The sequence below is a fragment of the Drosophila eugracilis genome, unplaced genomic scaffold (assembly GCF_018153835.1).
Source record: "Drosophila eugracilis isolate 14026-0451.02 unplaced genomic scaffold, ASM1815383v1 contig_2154, whole genome shotgun sequence".
NCBI classification, from domain to species: domain Eukaryota; kingdom Metazoa; phylum Arthropoda; class Insecta; order Diptera; family Drosophilidae; genus Drosophila; species Drosophila eugracilis.
The window spans coordinates 7,234,163-7,258,071 of NW_024573038.1; the positions used below are offsets into that span (position 1 = coordinate 7,234,163).

General features: G+C 38.0%; 4 protein-coding genes across 7 annotated transcripts in view; 3 read left to right on the plus strand and 1 right to left on the minus strand.

Moving 5' to 3' along the window:
- The first annotated feature begins 11 nt into the window (after positions 1–11).
- LOC108114554 (sodium-dependent phosphate transporter 2) lies at positions 12–9,874 on the plus strand. Its single transcript, XM_017225601.2, has 7 exons — positions 12–113; positions 5,096–5,148; positions 5,208–6,277; positions 6,335–6,931; positions 7,862–8,238; positions 8,308–8,810; positions 8,884–9,874. The coding sequence occupies exons 3-7, from the start codon at positions 6,085–6,087 to the stop codon at positions 9,218–9,220; spliced, it is 2,007 nt and encodes a 668-aa protein (XP_017081090.1). The 5' UTR covers positions 12–113; positions 5,096–5,148; positions 5,208–6,084; the 3' UTR covers positions 9,221–9,874.
- Positions 9,875–10,209: 335 nt separating this feature from the next.
- Positions 10,210–10,593, plus strand: LOC121530026 (protein new-glue 2-like). Its single transcript, XM_041818368.1, has one exon. The coding sequence runs from the start codon at positions 10,210–10,212 to the stop codon at positions 10,591–10,593; it is 384 nt and encodes a 127-aa protein (XP_041674302.1).
- A 1,387-nt stretch (positions 10,594–11,980) lies between these two features.
- Positions 11,981–13,216, minus strand: LOC108114252 (G8 domain-containing protein DDB_G0286311-like). Its single transcript, XM_017225146.1, has one exon. It carries the CDS (start codon positions 12,477–12,479, stop codon positions 12,096–12,098), a length of 384 nt encoding a protein of 127 aa, XP_017080635.1. The 5' UTR covers positions 12,480–13,216; the 3' UTR covers positions 11,981–12,095.
- Positions 13,217–13,292: 76 nt separating this feature from the next.
- LOC108114247 (brain-specific angiogenesis inhibitor 1-associated protein 2) overlaps positions 13,293–23,909 on the plus strand; it is a 30,349-nt gene continuing 19,732 nt past the window's right edge. For all 4 annotated transcript variants that reach the window (XR_001772738.2, XM_017225136.2, XM_017225139.2 and 1 more), the window contains exon 1: positions 13,293–13,554. The gene's annotated coding sequence lies outside the window, so the exon portion shown is untranslated. The remainder of the gene's footprint in view (positions 13,555–23,909) is intronic.

A 23,909-nucleotide genomic window follows, 5' to 3' on the forward strand; every position in this document is an offset into this window, starting at 1 on the left:
GGTTGAAGTATCATCTCTACTTAGCCAAGCAAGCCGGTGGTTGCGCGCGACTTCGTCCCGCTTAAATAAATTCAATAGACGAGTTATTGATTTGAAAAAGTGCTGTTGATCAAGTGAGTAATTCGTTTAAGGAGTACCCCGAACTGTTTTATATCATTTAAAATAGTTGTCATCTATGGGATTTTCCGCAGGATTCGCTCATGTCGAGCTTTTCAATGCGAGAGTCTTTGTGTGTGTGCAGGATATAAATACATATATCCTTGTGTATCCTTGTAGTCTGGCTGGCGCCGCGTGTTTTCGCGTGGGTGTGCTCAAAGTGTGTGTATGTATGTGTGATACTTTTTTGCCAACATTTTTTTTATTCACATAAAAAACTATGCTAAAACTAAACAAGCAACAAATGTAAAATGTTTGTTGAGAAAAATCAATAAACTGGGATATCGATTGGGCGTAGAAATAAGTGGGGTCGTAAAAGGAGAAGAAGAAAAAGTTTCTTATGGCTCCCAATTTGAAAATTTTATGTTTAGAGAAAAATCAGCATATTGTATTTTCAGTAAATCAGAGTACAGTTACTTTTTGGATATTTTGCAAAACAGTTTGACGGCCATTGATTTCGTGTGCAGCTGTTTTCGATTCTCTGTTGTGGTTGTTATTGTTGCTTCGCAGCTGCAGTAAGGTGGGCAGAGCGAGAGGATTCTAGGGCGAAACATGACTTCGCTGCGCACTCTCTTGCTCTCATCTTTTCTCGCAGCTTCCAGACACTCCTCTTGCCTTTCTCATTTCCCCACAACATCGCCGCTAGTATGATTCATTATCGAATAAGGCAATCCCCTACCTCCCCTCTCATCATTCATTTTCGTTCATCCTTTTATCTTCTTGTGAAATTGTCCAATTGCCTTTTTACTTATTTCTTCAAAATTAAAAATTGATTTTAACGATAAACATATTCAAAAGAATTTCCCGACTAAAAAATACCCGGTAATCAAAATGCACCGGGTAAAAATATATAGCCTACCTTAGGGCTTTAGATTTCATTAAGTAGATTTCTCAGATGTCTAATGAAATTAATTTTATTTAATATAACAATTTTTTTGATTTCACGTTTTGGTAGCAAATTTGATTTCTGTTTACAAATTTGTACATTTGTGGCTTTTTTGACGTTGTCTTTCCATTTTTTCATCTCCTTCTAACTTAGAACGGCTTTTAAAATTACTAACTTATATCTTTAAAGTTAGTTGAATATGGTATCTGGTGTAATTTAAGATTTAAAGTAAACGAATTACTAGTTACGGATGTTGTTCATATGAGTCCCACTGTGGTAACCAAAAAAAAAAAGAGAGAAGGAAAGAAACTTCGGCATCATTTTATGTACAGTTTTTGCGTCTGGGAACTAAATTTAACAAGTAAAAAGAAACAAAATAGAACATTTCAACTTTAAAATAGCGCAACGACGAAACACCACAATACTGAAATCTGTATACACGCATTCTGCATAATTTTTGAAAAATATGTGTACTTTTTAGAATTTTTAAATATCAGATCTTTGTGCTTACGTCAAAGAAAGAAATTTTCAAATTTTGTTTCTGCTTTAAAATGATATTGCGGATAAACGTATTAGTTTGCGCTATGAATGAGTTGGGTTGGGAGTAAATTGTTCGGTGGGTGGGAATGGGCTGATGGGGTGGCAGCAACCCCGCAAGGTCAAAGCGTGTACACACTCGCCGCCGGATGGAAAGTGTGTGTGCAAATTATTTCGATTCAGTGCTTCCAATCTTATTGCAACTTGTGGTTGGATGGTCATCGCACAAGTGCCCCTCAAACTGGAAAGTACAGTTAGAATACTGGGTCCCACTTCGGGAATTTTAAAGTACATACATACATAAAGGATTTCAAAAAAGTCCCAACTAGATAGAGTGCACCCTCGATTAGGACAACATTTTGAAGTAATTTCGAAGTGAACTGAACCCAAAGTTTTCAAAATCTAAATGCGGTTGAGTTATGGCAGTTCCCTCCATTTATTCCAGCTAAATTGTACGTACATATTTGCCTGTTGCCAGGTGCCCGAAACTTATTGAATGGGAATGGTATTTCAATAGAAATATATGTATTTGTACGACCATATAAACAGATGTATATACATACAAACATATACATAAACATACATACATACATATGTGATATTCAATGAGGCAGTAAAATACGCTCTTTGTTATTTTTTTTGAGCACACGTTTTAAATATCAGCCGACAAAATCGTGATTCCATTTTCGGATCGCGTGTGATGGAAAAAAACCCAAAAATGAAACAAAAACAAAACAGCTTTTTGAAGTTTAAACTCTTTTTATGAATGCAAAGAAGGTAGAAAAGAAAGAACGTAGGAAAGAAAGAGGCCATAATTAGAAATACATAGGAAAAATTCGCCAAAAGGGGTCCAAATTGCTTTGTTTACTTCTCGAGTGTGTACAGTCACACGTGTTGGAAACGTTTGCATAAACACAGTGGTCTTTCGATAGTTGGAATTATTTTTATAAAATCGAAAGTTTTTCGTGGATTCTTTGTTTTTTAGTTTTAAATAGATAACTTGTTTATGGGAGGTCTAAAAAATATTACCTTTTTAACACAAATTTTTTATTTGTAATGTAAATTTTGATAAATTTCGTTTTTATACTCTAAATTTTGTTAATTTAGGTGCACAGCGACCCTTGTTAGTTGTTTTGTATTATTGTTTTTCCTGTTGCTATTGCTTGTGGCAGGTCTTTGTTAATTATTTGTGTGCATCCCTTTCACACCTGAGAGCGTTTCCAATTGGATTGGACTGAAATGCGGATTACTGATTGAAATGGGAAAGGGGCTTTGTTGTACATGGTGCAGTTTGGCAACCATTGGATACGGTGGTGTTAATTTAAAACAAAGTTACCCTGGATATTGTGGCGGCCGCATGACCTTGAACTTGCGACAACAACCACCCTAAAAAACTGAGCCCACCGCCGCTCCGGCAAAACAACAAGTGGAAATTGTGTTAGCTGAGCTGAGTGAGCGTGCAGGGAAATTTGCCTTCCCTTCCTTTCCAGCGTTTTTTTAAGCCTGATCCGTCCTTGGGACAGTGCGGCAAATTAAATCAATATTAAATGCAGTTTACTGTTTGCCAGAGCCAGTTGCAAATGCAGTTGGTAGGCGGCAATGTCAAGGTTGCAAATGACGCGGCAGGTATATCGTACAGTCGCAAAAACTATTTACATATAATAACACTTAATTATGTTTTGAATATCGATAAATACGTAATAAGTTGGGCTAGACATGGTAATAACTACTTTAAGTCATAATTTCAAATATAAATCTTTGTATATTACCATTTTTTTCAGTGCATCTGGACCTATGCAATCCATTTTAATTTCATTTCCATGTCATGCAATTGCAATAGCAATACCTAAAGCTCTTGCACATTGATTGACCGCCTCCCAGCCACCCAATCACCCTCTCATCTTCGATCTGCCCGACCTTAACGGTTCATTCCAATTACAAACTGACCACCTGCTGGGCAATAACTGTAATTTCTCAATCAACAATGTGCAGCAAGTGATTTATGGCCACAGGAATTTCAAAGGACATAGTTAACGCTTTAAATGAGCATTCCTTTACAGGAAAACAATTATATTTGTTCAATGATTTTTTATTACTAATTTTTATTAGTTAAATAATAACCTTTTAATTTTAATATTTTAGATGCAAATGAGTCTCTTAATATTACCCTTTTAACTTGTTTTTTTTTTTTTTAATTTGTCGATTTAATAAACATAAATCACTATAGCTAACCTAAATTTGAATCGATCTCATAAACAAAAATTTATTTGTAATATGGAATGACTCACAAACTGTGCAATCTTGCGTGTTTGCGTATTTATAGCTCAAAAGTTCAAAATACGCCGCTAAATTGGAGGTGATTACCACAAACCTATGATTGTTTCCTTGTCGTTTCCATTGTGAGGATGTAAATGTGCTCACCCACTGTGGGTTCGTAGAGGGTGGCAAGGGTGAAAAGCGTAAACCACCCACCGATGACACAGCACGCAAATATGGAAATTTCGCGACCAAGCGCCAGCACAAAAACGTTGCGACCTTGCTAAGCCGCGGTGTCAGCCATTGTCCTGGTTACTTTGCTCAACCCACTGACCTCTAACCCCAACTATTAACCACCACCCAACGGCCTCTTGCCGTCATTTGTCTTCCACTTGTTTGTGGGTGGGTTTTCTTGAGGTTTTTCTATTTAAGTTTGGTCAAATATGTGAGAAAGTGCGAAAGGAAAATGTTATTTCGGTTTGTTTTGCTCTGCAGTTCTTTTGGAAAGCCAAGGTCGTTAAGTCGTTTATGGCCAGGAATCGTCATGGTTAATAAAAAGAACATATGTTAGGTGTTTTTTTATAGATGTACTAAATATTTAGTAATGTACTACAAACTAGTTAAAACTTAGTACGTATACTATACTATAGATAGGAGAATTCTGTTTCTGTTGAATGAAGTTCTGAAGTTATTCTAGAACGTAAAAGTAGGAACAAAAATCATTACTTTTCTTGTAAAGCAAATTTAAATTAAGTTAAAAACAGTTAGTCATGCAGTCATTGATCTTCATTGTAAACAATGAAAATCTATTGTTTTCTGCACTTACACTGATGACAACAATCTGAACAATAATAACAATAACGGCCAGTGGCAATTACAATTTCAATTGCGAATTTCCATTTGAATTCAACCACGTGGGTCCGGTTGGATCTGGATATGAACAAATTAAAGAAAACTATAAACAATTCCGTAGAAGTACCAAAGCAAACTCATTGGAAAATTCATTGAATGCTTGTTTTCCGGTTGTTACCGGTTAAAAGTACCTACAAACTGATATTCACATGCAAATCGAACTGAATTGAAAATCCTAGCTGATTTCGAGCTGATTTAGCCAGTTTTAATTTGGGTTCAAAATCGTTTTCTTGCCCAAACAGTTTTGTGAGCTTGGTTGGTTCAGTCGTGAAAATAACCAAAGATAGGTTAAAAGATATTCATTTTTATTCTTGATTAAGAATTCTAATATTTTTCATTTATTTTCAGACATGGTGAATAATTCTCTATGGTTGAAACAACTTTGCTACCCCAAACGTCAGGTAAGAATTCTAACCATTAAATTTTGAATCAGAAATAAATAATTACGATTGCTTTTTAGTTTACCAACTCGACACTTCTTAACTCCTATTCAACATAACAAGAAACTTATTATAATTAATTATTAAACAACCAACACAACAACACTATATCCACTTAATCAACAACATCGTCGTTTAAACTCAAAAACGTAAACACAACAATTGCTTAAGGAGTCATCCAGGAGGATTAAACGAATTGATGTGGAGTTAATGTTGAATATTTTCCAACATTAATCATCAAAATTCTGGCAACATCAGGAATTTTGCTGTTGGCGAAAAGGAAAAGGATTTTAATTTGGAATATTATTGTTCGTTTCATTTCGGTGTTCGGTGTTTTTGTCTAACGCAGGGTTATATTTTTTAGGATTTTATTTATTTATTTATTGCTATAATTTAAGGCGGAGCTGATCCTCAGCTTTGAAGAGAGAGGCTCCCAACCGAAAAGGGGTTACAATTTAGAGATATAAACATTTTCAGGGTAATTAGTCAACTAAGTAACGCACCTTCGCAGTTCCAAGCGGCGAGTTGTTCCCCCATTTTCATTATGAAAATAACGACAATGAAGTTTAAGCGCAAATATGGCTGTTTAGAGAATATTTGAAAAGAATTTCTCACTTATTAACCAATTTGGATTTTTGTTTCGACCCTCATTTGTTACGTAGTCTTGTATTTTATAAGTTATCAACGATTGTTTTGCACAATTCAACGCCATCCACAAATCCACCCAGTTAAATCCGCACTACCCAAAAATCCATACAGTTTTTGAGTTCAGTTTACTTTCGAGGAGCGAGGAGTCTAATCAGTATTTAGTTAGAGCCGAGAGAGTTTAGTGGTTTGCACCGAAAGGGTTTTGAATTACATTTAACTGCGAACCAACCAACCATTGACCACCACAACATGGAGAGTTTTTCGCCGGAGTTACTATGGATGGTTGTCATCGGCTTCTTAATCGCCTTTGTCCTGGCCTTCGGGATCGGTGCCAATGATGTGGCCAATTCCTTTGGCACCAGCGTTGGCTCTGGAGTACTTACCATCCGGCAGGCATGCATTTTGGCCACCATATGCGAAATATCGGGCGCCGTTTTGATTGGTAAGTCAATAGCTATAAAGCATGATTAAATATATTAATATCCATATTTCCTTAAAGGCTACAAGGTGTCGGATACCATGCGAAAGGGAATCCTGGAAGTGGGTCTGTATGAGGGCGCCGAGGAGGTGTTGATGCTGGGCTGCGTGGCTGCTTTGGGCAGTAGTGCCGTGTGGCTGCTGGTGGCCACTTTTTTGAAGCTACCCATTTCGGGAACACACAGCATTGTGGGCTCGACCATTGGATTTTCATTGGTGGCACGCGGTGTTCAAGGCCTGAAGTGGTCCACCCTGGGCACAATCGTGGGATCGTGGTTCATTTCGCCGGTGATGAGCGGAGTTGTTAGCATCCTCCTATTTCTGGCCATTCGCCGATTCATCCTGCGTGCCCAGGAGCCGCTTAAGGCAGGATTCCGATCACTGCCCATCTTCTATGGCGTGACGTTTTTCATCAATGTGATCAGTGTAGTGCTAGATGGACCCAAGCTACTCTATATGGACAACATCCCCACGTGGATAGCCCTGACCGCCAGTTTTGGTCTGTCATTGCTGGTGGCCTTGCTGACGCAGTTGATAGTGGTTCCATTGCAGCGGCGCAAGATTGCTAAGCGGTTGCGTGCCGAGAATCCAGTCAAGTTTAACTTCGAGGACTCTGTAGGTGAGTTAATGATGTTTCTTTTTAAAACTAAGTATCTGGATTATATAGCAGGGTTTTGATACTTTAATGAAGATTTAACATTGGAAACATAAATATAAAAAGTAACTTAAGAGTAGGGTTAATAAGTGGAGTCGTGTGGGTCGTTATCAAAATCTCTTGGGTTTGCCGAGTTCACAATGAGGAATCCTTCTTAGTTCCGACGCGATCGCCTCCTCTTCTTGCTGTCTTCATCAGTGCCTCCGCGCTTGTGGTGGATTTTGCGGACCACTTTTGGTCTGTGAGTTTTCTCTTTGTGGTGAGTGGTAGTAATAACCTTATGATTCGACGACTTCGTGGTGGGAGCGACTGTGGTGGGTGCAGTGGTGCTGCTGTCGGTGGCCGTGGTGGGTGCGGTTGTCGCTGTGGAGGTTGTTGTTGAGGTAGTTGGGGTGGCAGTTGGAGTGGTCGTTGAAGTAGACGCAGTGGGAGTTGCAGGCGGCGTTGAGGTTGTCGGAGTTGCGGCCGGAGGACTGGCTGCCAAGACAGTCGAAACGAGGGCCACGAAGCCAAGGAAGATAGTTAGCTGGGATCGCATCTTGTCTGATAGCTTTGTCTATTGCGAGTGCTGTGCTTTTCTTGGCAGAAGTCAGAGTATTTATAGCCAAATTGTTCGAAGATGTATCAGCCTTGTTTGTCTAAGCAAACAGTTTAATTATTTGTCTTAGGTCGCGTCTCAGCATGTGGCATATAAACATATTCATAACTAGGTTGGTTATACAAAGATTGTTGCCTACTTTTGTTATTTTTCTACGGTAGAAAATAATTCAATCAAAATAAATATTTAGTTAAACCTAATCGGGCTTTAGACTAGAAATACAAATTATATACTTATTGTTTTGGTAATGAAGCAATACATGATAAGAATTCTGAATCATATTAAATGTTTTCTAGAATCCTCGCCGTCGGGCAGTCCTAAGAAGCAGCGTCGTCCTTTGTCGCTGGTTAGCGAAGGAAAGCCACTGCCAGCCATCGCGGAAATTACCGAGCTGGTCTCATTGAGTGACAACTCACCCAGGACCTTTAAACTGGCTCCATTCGGACTTGCGGCTAAGAACAACAATGCACCCGGCGAGGAGTACAAGATTGATCCGCAGCTGATCAAGAAGGCAGAGGACCTGTTGGGCAAGGCTAGCCTGGACAACACCGATCTGACGATCACTAGCCTGAATTTCATCGACGAGCAGCAGCAACAGCAACAGCAGCAACAAAATGGACGCAAGTTGCAGGAGTGCTTCAAAAGGATGCAGTCGCCCAAAGAGGAGCAAAAGGTATCTGTCCAGTCTTAGATATCTTCAACTGTCCGTACTGACCATTATTATTCTTTCTTAACTTTCCAGCACAAGGCGAGCCCCATCGGAACGGACCTAGAAGCCGGAGCTACCAAGGCCACCAACAACAACCTTCAAGTGGTGGAGAGTGCCGGCAGCCTCGATCTGATGATCAGTTCTACACTATCGCCCAACTCCAGTAAGGTTCCTTTGATCGAGAGCAAGGAGGCGTTAAATGAGCAGGAGGAGGAGTTAAAGCGGGCGGCGGCCGGTGGACGAAGAACTAGTGGTGCTGAGGAGACCCCAGAGATTTCTATGCTTTTCTCGTTCCTCCAGATCCTGACAGCCACCTTTGGGAGTTTCGCGCACGGTGGCAATGATGTGAGCAACGCCATCGGCCCACTGATTGCACTTTATATGATCTATCGCGAGGGCTCGGTAATGCAGCGGGCGGAAAGTCCCATCTATATTCTGATCTATGGAGGCATCGGCATCTCCGTGGGTCTCTGGCTGTGGGGACGACGCGTCATTGAGACCATTGGCAATGACCTCACCAAAATCACCTCATCAACGTGAGTAATAAGTGTATATATTTTAAGAATAATGTTAATTATTATAATATCTCTTTTTTTATTTGTTTTTTAGTGGCTTTACCATCGAAGTCGGAGCTGCCATCACCGTACTGCTGGCCAGCAAAATTGGCTTGCCCATTTCGACCACTCATTGCAAAGTCGGTTCGGTGGTTTTCGTGGGGCATGTGAGTGCATCGGGTCGCAAGAAGGGTCAACAGTCAAATGACCAGGAACATCAAGTGGGAACTGATAAGGATGTTGCGCCCACGGAGGACGGCAGTGTTGATTGGCACCTATTCCGGAACATTGCCTATGCCTGGATTGTGACAGTGCCGGTTACGGCTCTTCTAAGCGCCGGAATGATGTACGTGCTGTGTGCCATTGCCGTGGATGACATGGGTGGGGCCTAGAGATAGGACAAAGATTGCCATTCAATTATTAATTGTAATTACAAAACCAAAATAATGTTTCGTAATTGTACACGTTGGAAAACACAAAACTTAATATTAAACACCCAAGAGGAAACTCAAGAAAAAAAAAGTGAGAAACAGAAAATCTTAACTAAATTACTCGCCTAACTAAAGCATTGTATTTAGCTCATAGAACTTCTCTGAGTCTAACTAATCTTGATATTATTTAATATGTGTACGCCCAAGCATGTCGTGATTTGATTTCCGATTTCTACACTTCGATTTATGTTTATATCCGATTTGTACTTTCCCTAAAATGCCTTTGAACTCAAATTAATTTACACCACTCAATAGAGCAGAGCAAAACACTTGAATAAAATACAAACTATGTACAACAGAAGATGTTTATACGATGTGGTCAGACCAATTTTTAATTTTATATTCTTTTATTTATTATTTACTGAATTGATTTTGAAATTTCTCTTTGAGATTCCTTTGTCACGGTACTAATTGGTTTTAAGTTCGGTTAAATACTAATTCAAAACCTAACTTATGAGGCTCTCCAGTCCGTTATCGATTTACATTCCATTGAGAGCCAGTTCGTATAGAATTTCACTATGTAGTTATACGAAAAATAAATACAAAGTTATGACACTCAAAAGACTTTTTCTTTAAGGTCCAGTTACTTAAATGGTGTGACTAAGATCAAATTACAATACCCTTTTAAAAGGATTTAAATATGCGGCACTGCCTTCAAGGCTGAACTAGCCAAATCCTTTAGACTTTCTACTGTGGAACAGTTGTCTTTGTTTAGATAACCTAAAAAGTTGAGGAAGACATATGTGGCTTTAGTGTTCAAATAAGTTCTAACTTGTACTGTTTGCCTAAGAAAAACAAGTCTGGAACTTCTTCTAACGATTCCGCTATAAATACTCTGACTTCTGCCAAGAAAAGCACAGCACTCGCAATAGACAAAGCTATCAGACAAGATGCGATCCCAGCTAACTATCTTCCTTGGCTTCGTGGCCCTCGTTTCGACTGTCTTGGCAGCCAGTACTCCGGCCGTAACTCCGCCAGCCTCAACGCCGACTGCAACTCCCGCTTCGTCTCCTGCAACGACCTCTCCAACAGCCTCCCCAACTACCTCAACAACAACCCCCACAGCGACAACCGCACCCACCACGGCCACCGACAGCAGCACCACTGCACCCACCACAGTCGCTCCCACCACGAAGTCGTCGAATCATAAGGTTATTACTACCACTCACCACAAAGAGAAAACTCACAGACCAAAAGTGGTCCGAAAAACCCACCACAAGCGCGGAGGCACTGATGAAGACAGCAAGAAGAGGAGGCGATCGCGTCGGAACTAAGAAGGATTCTTCATTGTGAACTCGGCAAACCCAAGAGATTTTGATAACGACTCACACGACTCCACTTATTAACCCTAATCTTAAGTTACTTTTTATATTTATGTTTCCAATGTTAAATCTTCATTAAATTATCAGTTCTTTCTATATAATCCTGAGATTTTGCTTTTAATAAGTCTGGACAGAGTGCAGTCATCCCTAACCCTTATTAACCATCAAGAAAGAATAGATTATTGATTTATATATTCTTATTGGTTTCTTAAAAGAATAATTTATATTATTTTAAATACTTTTACTTACAATCTGTCTTGTGACAATAAGTAAATTTTATGACTTCCAGTGAATATGATTTCCAGTGAAACCTGCTATTATATTTAATAAACTTCTATAGTTTCTCCTTTACTTCAATTTACCTATCAGGGATATCAAGAATGTGAAATCTGTTGAGTCCTCTGAATGTTAAGCTATTGCCTACTAGACCTAGGGCTAAATTATTTACATGATTGTGAAGTCTGTCTGTATATATCTTATTATATTTGTTTACCTCTTCTTTTATAGTTAGAATATTTAGATCTTTATAAATATTTGCATTGGCTACATAGCGAGGAGCGTTAAGTAGGGCTGAAGTATTTCAATATTTGAATTACTTTCAAAATGGCTTTGTAGAGGATAATTTTGTTTTCCAAAGTGACAGTTGATTTTCTACATAGTAACCAGGACAATTTCAGGGTTTTCAGTCTGAGTTGTTGATATTTCACTTTTATTTGAAATGTCCATGTCAGTCTGCGATCGAGATGCATTCCAAAGTACTTCACACAGGTATCTTGTGGAATTGCTGAGCCGGTAAGTGTGACATTTGGGCAGTTTCCTGGTCTCAGTGTAAAAGTTATTTGGACAGACTTCAGGGAGTTAATTTGAATTTCGCAGCGAAGAAACCAGGCTTCTTTAATTTCTATCAATCGAATTTAATTTCTCTTTTAAAGTTTTTGGTATAAAGTTTACCAAAAGCATTAAAATCTATCTATGATTCTATCGTGAGAACATATTTACAATAGCTGCTGGCTTTGCCATTTTAAGCACCAAACGACGCCAAATAATGTTTTAGCTTTAAGATTGGAATCTGAAAAACTCATTGGGAAACAAAGTTTGCTATTTAAATTACTAATAGTTTCGAGTTGAAAAGAACGGCCAAAACTGCAAAAACCGCTAGTGAGGTATTTAAGCTAAAGCAATTTAAAATATTTCACGTTAAAAATTTAAACCATCCATTGCTATTTAATCAAGCTTTAGATTCTATCTTTTTTTAAATTTTGGTATTTAATTTTTGACTTGTTTTAATTTAATTGCAAGGAAGGAAAACACAAAAATTTGAGAGTCTCATTTCTTTTCATTTAATAATGCGATTATTATAAAAACATAAGTAGTATAAAACTAAAAAATAAGTGTAAAAACGTTTAGGGTTGTCAGCCAGATCATTTTCATCAGCAGGATTCCATTTTAGGGCTTCAAGTTCGGCGGGATGTGTTCTTGCGACCATTTCTCTTGCCTACTTTTTTGTGTTTGATGTGTTTCACTGCCGATCTCTTCGTTTTATTCTTCCAGTGCCTTTTATGCTCCTTCTTCTTTGATTTCTTTGTTGTGGGAGCCACTGTAGTGGGTGCAGTGGTGGCGCTGTCCGCTGAAGTACTGCTCGCCGTGGTCGCTGTGGAGGATGTTGGCGAGGTAGTTGGGGAGGTTGTTGGGGAGGTCGTTGGAGAGGTCGTTGCAGGAGACGAAGAGGGAGTTGTAGTCGGCGTTGAGGCTGGCGGAGTTGCGGCTGGAGTACTGGCTGCCAAGACAGTCGAAACGAGGGCCACGAAGCCAAGGAAGAGAGCTAGCTGAGATCGCATCTTGTGTGATAGCTTTGACTACGGTGACAGTTGTGCTTTACCGATAGGAAGTCAGAGTATTTATAGCCAAATTGTTAGAAGATGTTTTAGACTATTTTGTCTAAGCAAACAGTTTAATTATTTGTCTTAGGTTGCGTCTTAACATGTGGCATTAATATATATTCATAACTAGGTTGCTTATATAACCAAGTTTTGGTTCTTGGCTGATGATTAAATGTATTCAATAGAAATAAATATTTATTTTGTGCCAAATGAATTTGAATAGATCTAATGGGGAAGCTCATTGTATAATATTTAAAAAGCTGTTGATAAATTCATTTCTAACAATAGTCAAAAAACATTTTGTTTAACGACAAGTAGAATGAAAAGTCCTTTGTCTTAAAGTTTTATTTTATTTACTTTTAATTTTTTAATTGATTTAACCAACCAGTTGATATTAGCATAAAGCCAAATAACATAGAAAATGACTTGAAAAATGCATGCATTGTACCAACATGGCGGATGAGTAATATTTGTAACTATGTAGCAGGTATTAAAACAAGTTCTTCATGGATTAAATAATAGTATTCTTATGTTAAAAAATATAGACAATTGAATATGTTTAATAAATAAGATGTGCCAGAAATGAATAATCTTAAGAAAAGGACATAAAATATTTGTTAGGTAGCAGTATCTCTTGTATTTAGTTGCCTGCTTTTTGGCTTACCTCAAAATACTCAAGAAAGCTTACCCAAACGAAGTTGCTTTTGAAAGCTCAGAAGACGAAGCTTTTGAGCGCGTGGCGGTTGATGGAATCCAGAGGCTCAACTTTAGGTCAGTTGAGTTAGAAGCTTCGATGCGTTCGGTTCGCAATACCCGATACCGCGATAATCTAAAAAAAACCCGGTTTGGTGCGATTTTTTTAAACTCGTAACGTCTGCGCACTTAACGATCCCCAACAATACGAAATTCGGAGTGCTAACTGTTCGAGTTTTTTGACAAAAAAAAAAAAAACAAACATAATTGTGAGAAATAAAAAAAAGAAACTTCCACTTGGATTTACGCATTTGGATTTCGTATTTTGTAGGAATTAAAGGTAAGAGGCTTGCGAATATTTATAGGAAAATTGTAGTTTCTATATGAAATTTGAAATAGGCGTACAACTTCCGTGGGCTGCCTTTCTATTTACCACCTTTCTGGGCACATTTTCAGATTTCCACAAGTACAAGTATTACTTAATTTTCTTTGCTTAATCCGATTTGCGTGCATTGAACTTTTCATCTTTGGTTATTTTCTGCCGCTGTTATTGTTTTTTTTTTTTTTTTTGTTGGACTTTATTTTGCAGCAACTTCTTGTGGTTTTGTTCTTCTTGTTGCTGTTGTTGTGGCGAATGTTGATTGTTTTTTTTTTGTTGTTTCTCCAACATCTCGGCAAACGGCTTGTTCTCATTTTATTTAATGAGTTCCCTGGTATGTCAGCCTTTGTTTTGCATTGCCCGGAACCCTGTTTGTTCAATAGGTTTAAAGCGTTTCAGCAATTTGAGTTTAAACTAAGTAATTAGCATGTGGCTTTGACTTTTATGGGGCATTCTGGTTGTTGCTTAAAGTTTCAATGAATGAAATTTCTGGCTGTCTATATTTGGGTTTTAATTTGTTGTTAAATGGGGAATAGTAAATATGTTAAGTCCACATATGTCTAGAAAGATAAACAGGAAGGCTAAACAGGCTACTGAAGAATGTGGCAGACGTGAAAGTTTGAGCTTCTTTTACAGTTTTACAGTCCTTTTTACAGTTTAAAATATTTAATATTTGCCTAGAAACCTAAACAGGAAGGCTAATCAGGCTACTGAAGAATGTGGTAGACATTAAAGTTTGAGCTTCTTTTACAGTTTTACAGTATTTTTTTACAGTTTAAAATATTTGAAGTGAAAGGAAAAAGGGATACTTTCAAAAACTGCTAATAATTGCAGGAAAATATGCTACTTTTGTTTTAAAGAAGAGAATCTTAAATCAAAAAGAAAAGGAATTAGATAATAAATAAATAATATATAATATTTTATGGTTGAAATACAAGCTTATTAGGCAGTAAAGGTGACTTTATATACAGAAAACGAATTTAAAGTTAATTTTAAAAGGTTTTATCACCTTTTTCCTACCCGAAACCAGCAGCTTGTTTGTTGTTTTAAATAAATTACTAAAAAATAAAACCAAATGTTAAAACTGTGGAAAATAAATTCTACACCTAACGACTAATAATAATAGTTTTCTTCCGCTGAAATTCCTTTCTGAACTCACAGAATAATTAACTCTTTTAGCAAATGAAAAACCTGTTCAGCTTAAGCAAATCTTAGATCGATGTCAAAAATCTAAACTCAGCATGTGCGACCTATTTTTAAAAAAAAAAAAAAAATAGAAAGAAAAATACCCCACCGGATGGATCGTTGAGCGAGCACCTGTTTGATCTCCCGGACAGCTCATTATGAACCCCAACTAGCGGGATTTCTCCTCAAAAGCGATGCCGACACCTGCAGATAGAATAACCTATTGGGCATACATCCATCCATTTGGCCAACCGAATAACCAAGCCCACTTGCGAAAGCCACAGAGTCAGAACAAAAGCCAAAACGATCGAAGCCATTAAGCCAGAGTCAGAGCCAAAGCCAAAGCCAGAGCCAAAGCCAAAGAGTTTCCGAAGTCCGGAGTCCCAGGCAAAAGTCATTAAAGACAAAAATCTATTGAAAACGGCAAACAACACGCCTTAAAAATACTTTGTGGCGGGCTAAAAAAAAAAAACAAAACAAAAAAAAATCGGAAAATATTTCTGCTGCACATGGTAGTAGCAATTTTCATGTTGGCCAGGTGGATGTGTAGATGCCATGGCCTAAACCACACCGCCACCTCTTTTGCCTGCAATGTTAATTAACCGCTTATCAGTTCGTTCGGAGTTTCACTCTGCCAGGGAGTCCAGTTCGAACCCACCAATTATCCGGAATGTCCAACTAAAGACCCAGACCCATACCCCCAACTCCGCTGGCGTTCTAATTTCTTTGCTCTCTTTTCGCTGCGATTAATCAAAATTGTATCTGTATCTATCGGATGCAAGGCATTCACAATTCATCAGCATATATGTACAGTGTGTGCTGTAATTACTGGATTCTGCATATGAGTACATAATGATAACCCTCGGAGCGATCCACTCCACTTGCCATGCCATTTGGCTCACTTTCTCTAGCCTTTGGCGAGTGTGGTGGGAGTGGCCACTTCCCCCGAACGCCCCCCGAATGGGTGTTCCATCTATTCAATTTGACAATCTATAAAATATATTGATCATAATTTTTAACCAACTTTTTGCGATTTGGTTTCCTGTTTGGTGTGGACCACTTTGGGTGTGGATCGTTTTTAATTAAGAAAACCATTAATAATATTGATCAGTGGGATTCCATGCGATTTGGTTACATCCTTGCTTTAAGAAGAATTTCTTTTTAATTGATGGTGATGGTAATTTATTACAAAAATGCACCCCTTTTTAGCCCAAAATCTGCAATGAAAATATCGATTTTTAAAGATTTTCTAACAAGAGTTAGCAATCAGCATAAACCTATTAAGATTTAGAATCTAAATTTTAGATCATTTTGAAGAAGATTCTCTAGAAACTATTTTTCTATAAGTCACAAGATAGTGTAATACAAAAATTTATTTTTAATAATACTTTTCTTTAAATTTAAAACCAAAAATATATAAAAACTCCCTGCTTAAAGCTGCCTTAAATAATTATAGCTAAAAAATATAAGAAAAACTTTCATCATTCTTTTTCATGAGTGCAACATTCCCTTGCATAACAGCGGCACTTGCAACAGCATAAAAAAAATCAATAAAAAATGTCAACCGAAAAGGAAAACTAAATGCACATTTTCCGCTTGCGTAACAAAACGAAGAAGCCACCAAAAATCGCACTAAAAATCGAGAAAACAAAGGCGATGTCAAATAAATGATGTTGAATAAAAAACAATAAAAACAGAATTTGAAAAAAAAGGTGAAAAGAAAAAAAGTGTAAGAAAAACCAAAAATATAATAGTAAAAAAACATTCAAATAATGGTTACTTTCTAACATAGCCAGGCTGTTTCCTGATGTCCCATGGCTTGCCTAGGATTTCCTTTTTCACAGTTTTTTAATGTTTTTTTTTTTTGCTTTTCGCCTTGGACATTATCTGGCCAAAAACTCACTTGACAGCCAGACGCCGCCGCCCCTCCGCCATCCCACCCCTGCAGCATTGGCAGCATTGTCATTGAAGTCGACGACTCCACGCGGACCAACTGCATTTCCCACTCAAGACAACATTTCATAAAGTTTATTAAACTTTAACCAAATTGTTAAAGCGTCGATTTGCCCCCCCTCCCTCCTACCCGACCTGCAGCTCCCCCCCTGCATTCACTTTTAGTGCTGCTGTAGGCGCTCCAAACGAGTCCATCAACTTTGGCCAGCCTCGGACCAAAACAAACTGCCACATTGGCCAGAGTTGGGAGCTGGAGCTGCAACTGCTATGTATTGGTAATGGTAATGGCTTTAGCTATGGTATTTCATTTTCCTTGAAGTGGCAAGAGCATTTTCCTCGAACACCACTCGAATATCGTTCGTGTGTCGCCCGCCCGAGAATCGCAAATGAATTTTCATTTTGCGTTAACTGTCAAAAAGTAAAATCTATTAAGCGATCATTTCCGTTCGTTGGCAAAAGCGTTGGGGAAATGCACTCTCTTATGCAATGGAAATGCACAGTTGCGCTATCGAACTGCATTTGGGTTATAACTAATGGTTATTAGCATTTTTTTATGGATATATAATAACGTTTTTTTAATATTTCCGGTTAGATGAATGTTTTGGTTTTTTAATAAACTTATGGGGAGCATGAGGAGAAGCTGGAGAGTTAAACTTTGTGAAGTATTATTTGAAAATTGTTAACACTTTTAGAAATACTCTCTTTTCTGCTTAATATATTTCTGTCTTAGATAGAGACTTTGTTAATAATAGCACATTAATCGAATAGAGTTCTAAATGGGACTAAGTTTACCAAAAGTATTGCTCTTTGGAACATAAACTTACCAAATTTGCTTACTCAATAAACCCAAGTCTGAAGGTTACACCTCTTACTCGATCTAAAAAAAGATCCCTTATAAAAAGCTGACAACTTGAACATAAATATCTTTCACATGGCAAGCAGGCAAGACCATATTTGGTAACAATAACAAAACATGGCAGTGCTTTTGACTTAATTAGGAAAGTGTACAAGTGCCTGAGCCGCAGCCGAACCCTAAGACTCCAACGGCAATTGCCATTAACCACATTAACCGCATTTTTCTATCAGCCAAAGGCAGTCAGGTAAACCTAACGATATGTCACTACCTGACTAGCCGCCTTTTCCATCACCCACGAAGTTGCAGGCTTGCTGGCTGGCAGGTTGCAGGTTTCCATTTGCATTGAAAGTTGTTTTGGTTCAGATCCAATGGAAATTGAAAATGAAAATTCCAACAGGGAACCGAGTGTCTTTCAATGGTTGGCAGAGCAAAAAGACTGATTTGCTATTGAAATTGTTCAATCGGCGGGCCAACTGGTTGACATTGAAGATGCTGGCAAAATGTCAAGGGTTAAGTGGAAGTCTTTTCAGTACAAGAGCTTACTGTAGTGAAGGTCTTTGTGGTTATTTATGTAAAAAATATTATATTTAAGGTAATAAATATGTTGGTTGCACAGAATGAGCAGATTTGTAAGATAAATTCATTAATAACTTTCTTATTTATTGTCTTTTTAAGATAGTTAAACGCTTGTTTTTCACTAATTTAAATATACTTAATCAAAAGACCTCTAATTTCCCACATTACAGCATTCTAAATATTCCTTTCATTCTAATAAACATTTCTCCAAGTCTAATAATTAGATCAAATCATAAACAATCACTTAAAGTCGGTTATAAAAACTGCATAAAAACCGCTCAAAACCCGATTTATTTTGTAACAAAGTTTTATCTGCCTAAAAACACGGCCAGCTGTAATTTATTTTTAATTTTCTATATTTATTTATTACCTAATTTGCGGCCGATTCAGTGCGGCCAGCGGCCAATTGCCATCGAAGAACAAGTTTAACCAATTCAATTGTGAAATCGAAAGCCTTTGCCGCGTTCGTGGCTGAGAGGAAAGAATGCGGCAATAATCGCCAGCAGCCAATAAGCATAATTGCTTGACGGTTTTTGCCAATAATTTCGTGGGCGTGTCTCTATTTTGATATTTTCCTCTGAATTTCCTTTTGCAACGTTTTATTTCATAGAAAAATCCATTGAATGCGCTGAAAACTTTCATTAAAAAATGCCAAAACGTCGCTGGGACAATTGGACATTGCGAATACGCCCGGTTGGCAGCAATTTGATTATGGAAATGCTATTTCTTTTCAGTTTCCCCATTCCCAATATTGTATATGATTTTGATATACACCTATTTTCTTTTTTTTTCTTTTTTAACACACCAAATAATAACACGCACGGCGACCCAATTTCGAGTGCTATCTCTCTGTTATTTTATTCGATTTTTTATTCGATTTGCTCTCCTTTGCAAAGCCCAACTGAACAAGTTTCGGCTTGATCCGATGACCTCAAAGCGAATTCAAATGGTTAAGTAAAAAAGTTCACACCTAAAAGGCTTTGGCTGGGCGGTGGATTTATTTGGGACACTCAAATAGCAAAAATGCAGGTGAATAGCCCGCGAATAAGCTGGATTTTACAGTCTCTACTACTATACAGTTCACTCCACCTCAGTTTCAGTGTTCAGTGTTCAGTTTTCAGTTTCATTTTGCAGTTTTTAGTTCAGTTTTCTGTTTGATTTTACCTTGCCCAGTCCAGCAAATCGACTTTTGTGCCCATTTTCAATGCAAATCGCATTAAGGCGAAATGTTGCAAACGGCCAACGGCAAACGGCAGTGAGCTTTTTGGCACACACGCCACAGGTAATTTGTAACAATTTCTTAATGAACTAAGCTCAGCACAGAAACACAATAAGAGTGGCCGAACGAGAGTTGCAGTTGCTAGTGAAATGGAATTAAATTAAATGTTATTGATAGCCAAGTCCAAGTGATGGACATGCAAGTCGAAATGGCTGAGATGAAATGGTGTGGGATTAAGACTGAACTTGGAAAAACTGTAAACAAATTTACAAAAAATATGTGTATTTAATATGACAAATATCTAAAAATGTTTTTGCGATTTAGGGATTTAGTTTTTCGTTTTAAAATAGTTAAAAAATTACATTCGTTGGACTATCAATAGTTTTGGCTCTTCAGAAGGACTTTTCTGATCTCGCAAAGCATCTTTAGGCCGAAAAACGTATACTAGCCTGTTTGGCCTGTCATTATATATCAATCTATATAGTATGCATATATATACTTACCCCATCACACTATTATTACCTGATTAGTGTGGCATTTATATCATTTTGTCTGCAGTTTTACATCAATACCAGCCAGTCAGGCCTAATTGCCTTTCGGTTTTATTAAGTGGCTAATAAGCGCCGTCTAATATTGGCAGCACAGCGTATAGCACCGTGAAGTTGCTAATGCTTATTACGGTCAATTTGCGTTTGCTAAGCTGCAATTGCCGTAGACTGATGGATTTTGTACCATCTCCGTTCGTTGGCTTGATGGGATTTTCATTTTGCATATTCCTTACAGTCTCCAGTTTTCCCACTCGCAAATCCCTGGCCAAATAAATTGCATCGTTTTGGCTAGCTTAAAGTAAAAGTGGGGCCATTTAAGTTTTCGAGGTTTATGCTTTTGCCAAATATAATGCTTTTCATTAAGAATAGTTTTGGCTTTTAATGAGGTTTTGGCTGAGATTTTGTTGGGGCGAAAAGAGGAGACTTTCTAAAACCTTTCACAGAGGAATAAAAATATTTGACATTTCAAGTGCCAATAAAATAAATAAAAGCAATTTATATTTTAAATGACAATGTCATTTTCTAGAAACTTTTATATGGCCATTAATCCAAGCACTTTTTCTCTGTTCTATTACAGGTTTGTAAATCACCTTTGGATGAGTTAACCACACGCTGTTTCGGCGCAATTTCTATTTTTAATCGAGGCTCTAGTATGTGGGCAGAGGGATTTTAATGCAAATCAACCAAAAACAACAACAAACAAACAAATCAAAAATGCTAATTACGCAGGTAGAAATCAAAGTTCGGGCCAGCAAATGAGAAAGCCAAAACGTCGGTCCATCGATTGCCAATCAATGTGACCACTTTTTAGCCTAATGGAAATTGAATTTTTGGCCATTGCAGACGGATTGAGATTTATGCCAAATGTCTGCGAGCTTTCAAGTTCAATGCAATGGGAAATTTCAATTAAGAAAAGATTTCCAAAAAAAAGTAGCGGCGGAGGGAAAAAATAGAAATTGGCCACTTGAAAGCAATTCACCGCTGTGGGCACACAAAACAGAGGAAGCGACAGATGACCAGTTACCAAGATACAAAGATACAAAGATACATACATAGATACATAGATACAAAGAGACATAGCTACAATGAACGGTCTTGTCAAGCAGCCTACGCTTTTTGTGCACTTGATCGGCTAATGGCTTTTTTGCGTTTCATTGAGCCAAAAGAGAGACAAAAACAAACTGTCCAGCATCTTGGCTTTTCACAATTTGGCAGCTTGTTGAAAGTGAAATGTGTGAAAATGGCTAATTAAATGCACGAACTGCCGCGTACATCTTCATCTCAACTTGCTGGGATAATGTGATCTGACTAGCTCACGTCGCGCCCCGTCGGGTTTCACTGCGGCTAATTATGAAATTTCTTTAAGACCGAAAGATACTTTTTACCTTTTGCCGCCGCTTCTTCTGCCAGTTCGGAGAGCAAGTCATTTCCGTCGGTTTATTGAGTGATTTTTACGACAGCCGATCCCCGAAAAATAAAAGCCATTTGTTTACTTCTTTTGGTCTTTGGCTTTGCAGATCAGCAGAAATGTTTAATAAGGCTCGGCACGTAGCTTTAATTACGGTTCAAGTTTGTTGCCTGAGTCTTTTGTTTTACGACTAATTTAAGCCACAAATGTTTGTCGTAAAACTGGTATAATTGGGGTTATGCTTTTGATTTAATGCCTTGCTCTCTTTGGTATAGAAACCCAGAAAAGCCTTTTTAGAAAAGCTTAAGAAGGTTAGGTAGAGAAAGAAGAATAACTTTTAGAAAGGTAATCGCTTAGAACTTCATATCATGTTCAAGCTGCTATATTGATGTAATAATCTCTTGAGATTTCACAATTCTCTCTTACAAAATCAAATGGCGAATTCATTTGCTAATTTATGCAAATCCCTTGAACTCCGTTTCAAACCATTGAACTCCAAGCTGTATAGAAATCCAAGTTCCCTCTTCTTAAACTTTTCAAATAATCACAGATTGACAGATTGGCTAGATAGGCGAAAAAAGGGAGAGAAATTCAATGAATAACGAAATGCAAATTTCAATTTGCATAATGTAATTTCAGCGAAAATTATAGATTCTGTAACTGGTTATTGAGAGACAAATGGAATGCAAACACAGACAAAGGCAAGCCAGCAAATATTAATACCAATTCTAGCACACAGATCCGAAACAGGTTTTTCCTAATCAAAACTGTGTCAAATCTTCAAGAATGCGCGGGGAGAATTACTCAAATATTTTGTTTTTAATCAGTTGTGCATTTTTTACGAATGGCAAATCGAATATTTCAGTGGCTTTTGGTTTGGTTATTTTTCGAAGACATTCCTATAACTAATTGGGCCTCCGACTGCATAAATAAACGCTGAGCAGTCTTTTAGGTTCATTGACTTGGATTCTGAAAACGATTTCATGGGTCGGGGTTTATAACTGTGCCACCTTTTCGGCGTCGATTAACGAGCTTGAAAAACGTTAGAGACGCAGATTTGAGAGGAGTATGAACGAGAGGCAATGGGAAAGTTTCAGGTGAAAGGGCGGGTAGAATCCATAAACTAAAGAATTTTATAGGAATTTTATTTCGAATCTTTTTTACTGAATTTAAACCTTTACTTAACTAAAGTTATTAACTGAATAAATATCACAAAAAATGTAAATATTTATCCCCATTTTTCTCTGTCATTTTCGTATAATTAGACAAATATTGATTTGGGCAGAATAATTCCCCAAAATATCAGAAATTTGTTTATATTTATTCAAGTAATGAGCGAATCACTTTTGGGCCTGACAAACTCATGGGGCTTGGCCTTGCCAGCTGGAGTTTCTAATGGAAAAAGTAAATGGTACTGGCAGATACTTTTTATAGTATATAGTAGTCTGAGATATTATTCTCGTTACTGCTGCTGGGTCTTTGTTCTCATTTGATCTTTGTTATTTTGATTCATTGTTGTTGTTGTTGTGGTTAGTGCGGTTGCAATGTTGAAAATAAAAGTGAGCGCCGTCTTCCAAAGATACTTATCGCTGTTGTTGTGGTTGCCAATCTAGGTACGTACATTCGTACATATATGTATCTGACAGATATTCAATCTTCATCTTCACCATCAAATCGTTCGTCAAACGTGTTTTATTGTATGCCACTCAGAGAGAGAGAGAGAGAGAGCGAGATATTTGCGCTATTTTCTGCGTCTTGTCTTGTCTCATCTCAAGTAGATTCTGATCCCGCCCGCAGACCCCTGCTCAAGCCTCAAGTCTGCCTCGGATTTATGGTCTGTCCCAGGCTGATATTTCTCTGATATTGCGGCTTGCCATTACCTGGCTATGGGTCTGGGCCTGGGCAGTCACGACAACTGAACAACCAGCCCCATATAGCCGACGACAGCTCAAGGTCGCATTCCTTGCAGGTGACGCAGTCGTCAGTACGTCGTTTGGCGATTTGTTTCACTTTGGCACTCCATGTCTTAGGACCCAATACTCTGAGTATCTCTATTCCGATGATTGGTTAGTGGGCGGACAAATGAGTTGGAGTCTCAGCTACCGATCCGCTGCTCAGGCCAAGAAAATCCCATGACAAGTGCTTGGAAATCAATCAAATTTGGCTCACAGCACGTGGAAGTACTTAGCTTGGCTGGGTTCCGGTTTAAAGTTAAAGTTAAATTTACCAACCTTTCCATAATGATCATCATCACAAGACCATTCGATTTTCTTTGGAATTTTCTTTAATTTTCTTTGATGTGGGTGTACGATCTGTACAGGCAGTTCCTGTTCAAAGTTATAGGCATGGCCATTAACGCTCCCAGAGAAAAATCCAACCAACAACAAACTAGAGTCGGCACTTTGAGATTCCATCTGCACCTAATTTATGATGGGGAGAGCTTCTTTTTTCCCCGCCAGCGCAATGGCAATAAACAGGAGATGCCAGTACGTGAGCAGTACGGCTAAATGGAGTCACGATCGTTCAGGCAAGAAGATATGGTATGTGGTTGTGTGTGGGGGATGGGAGATG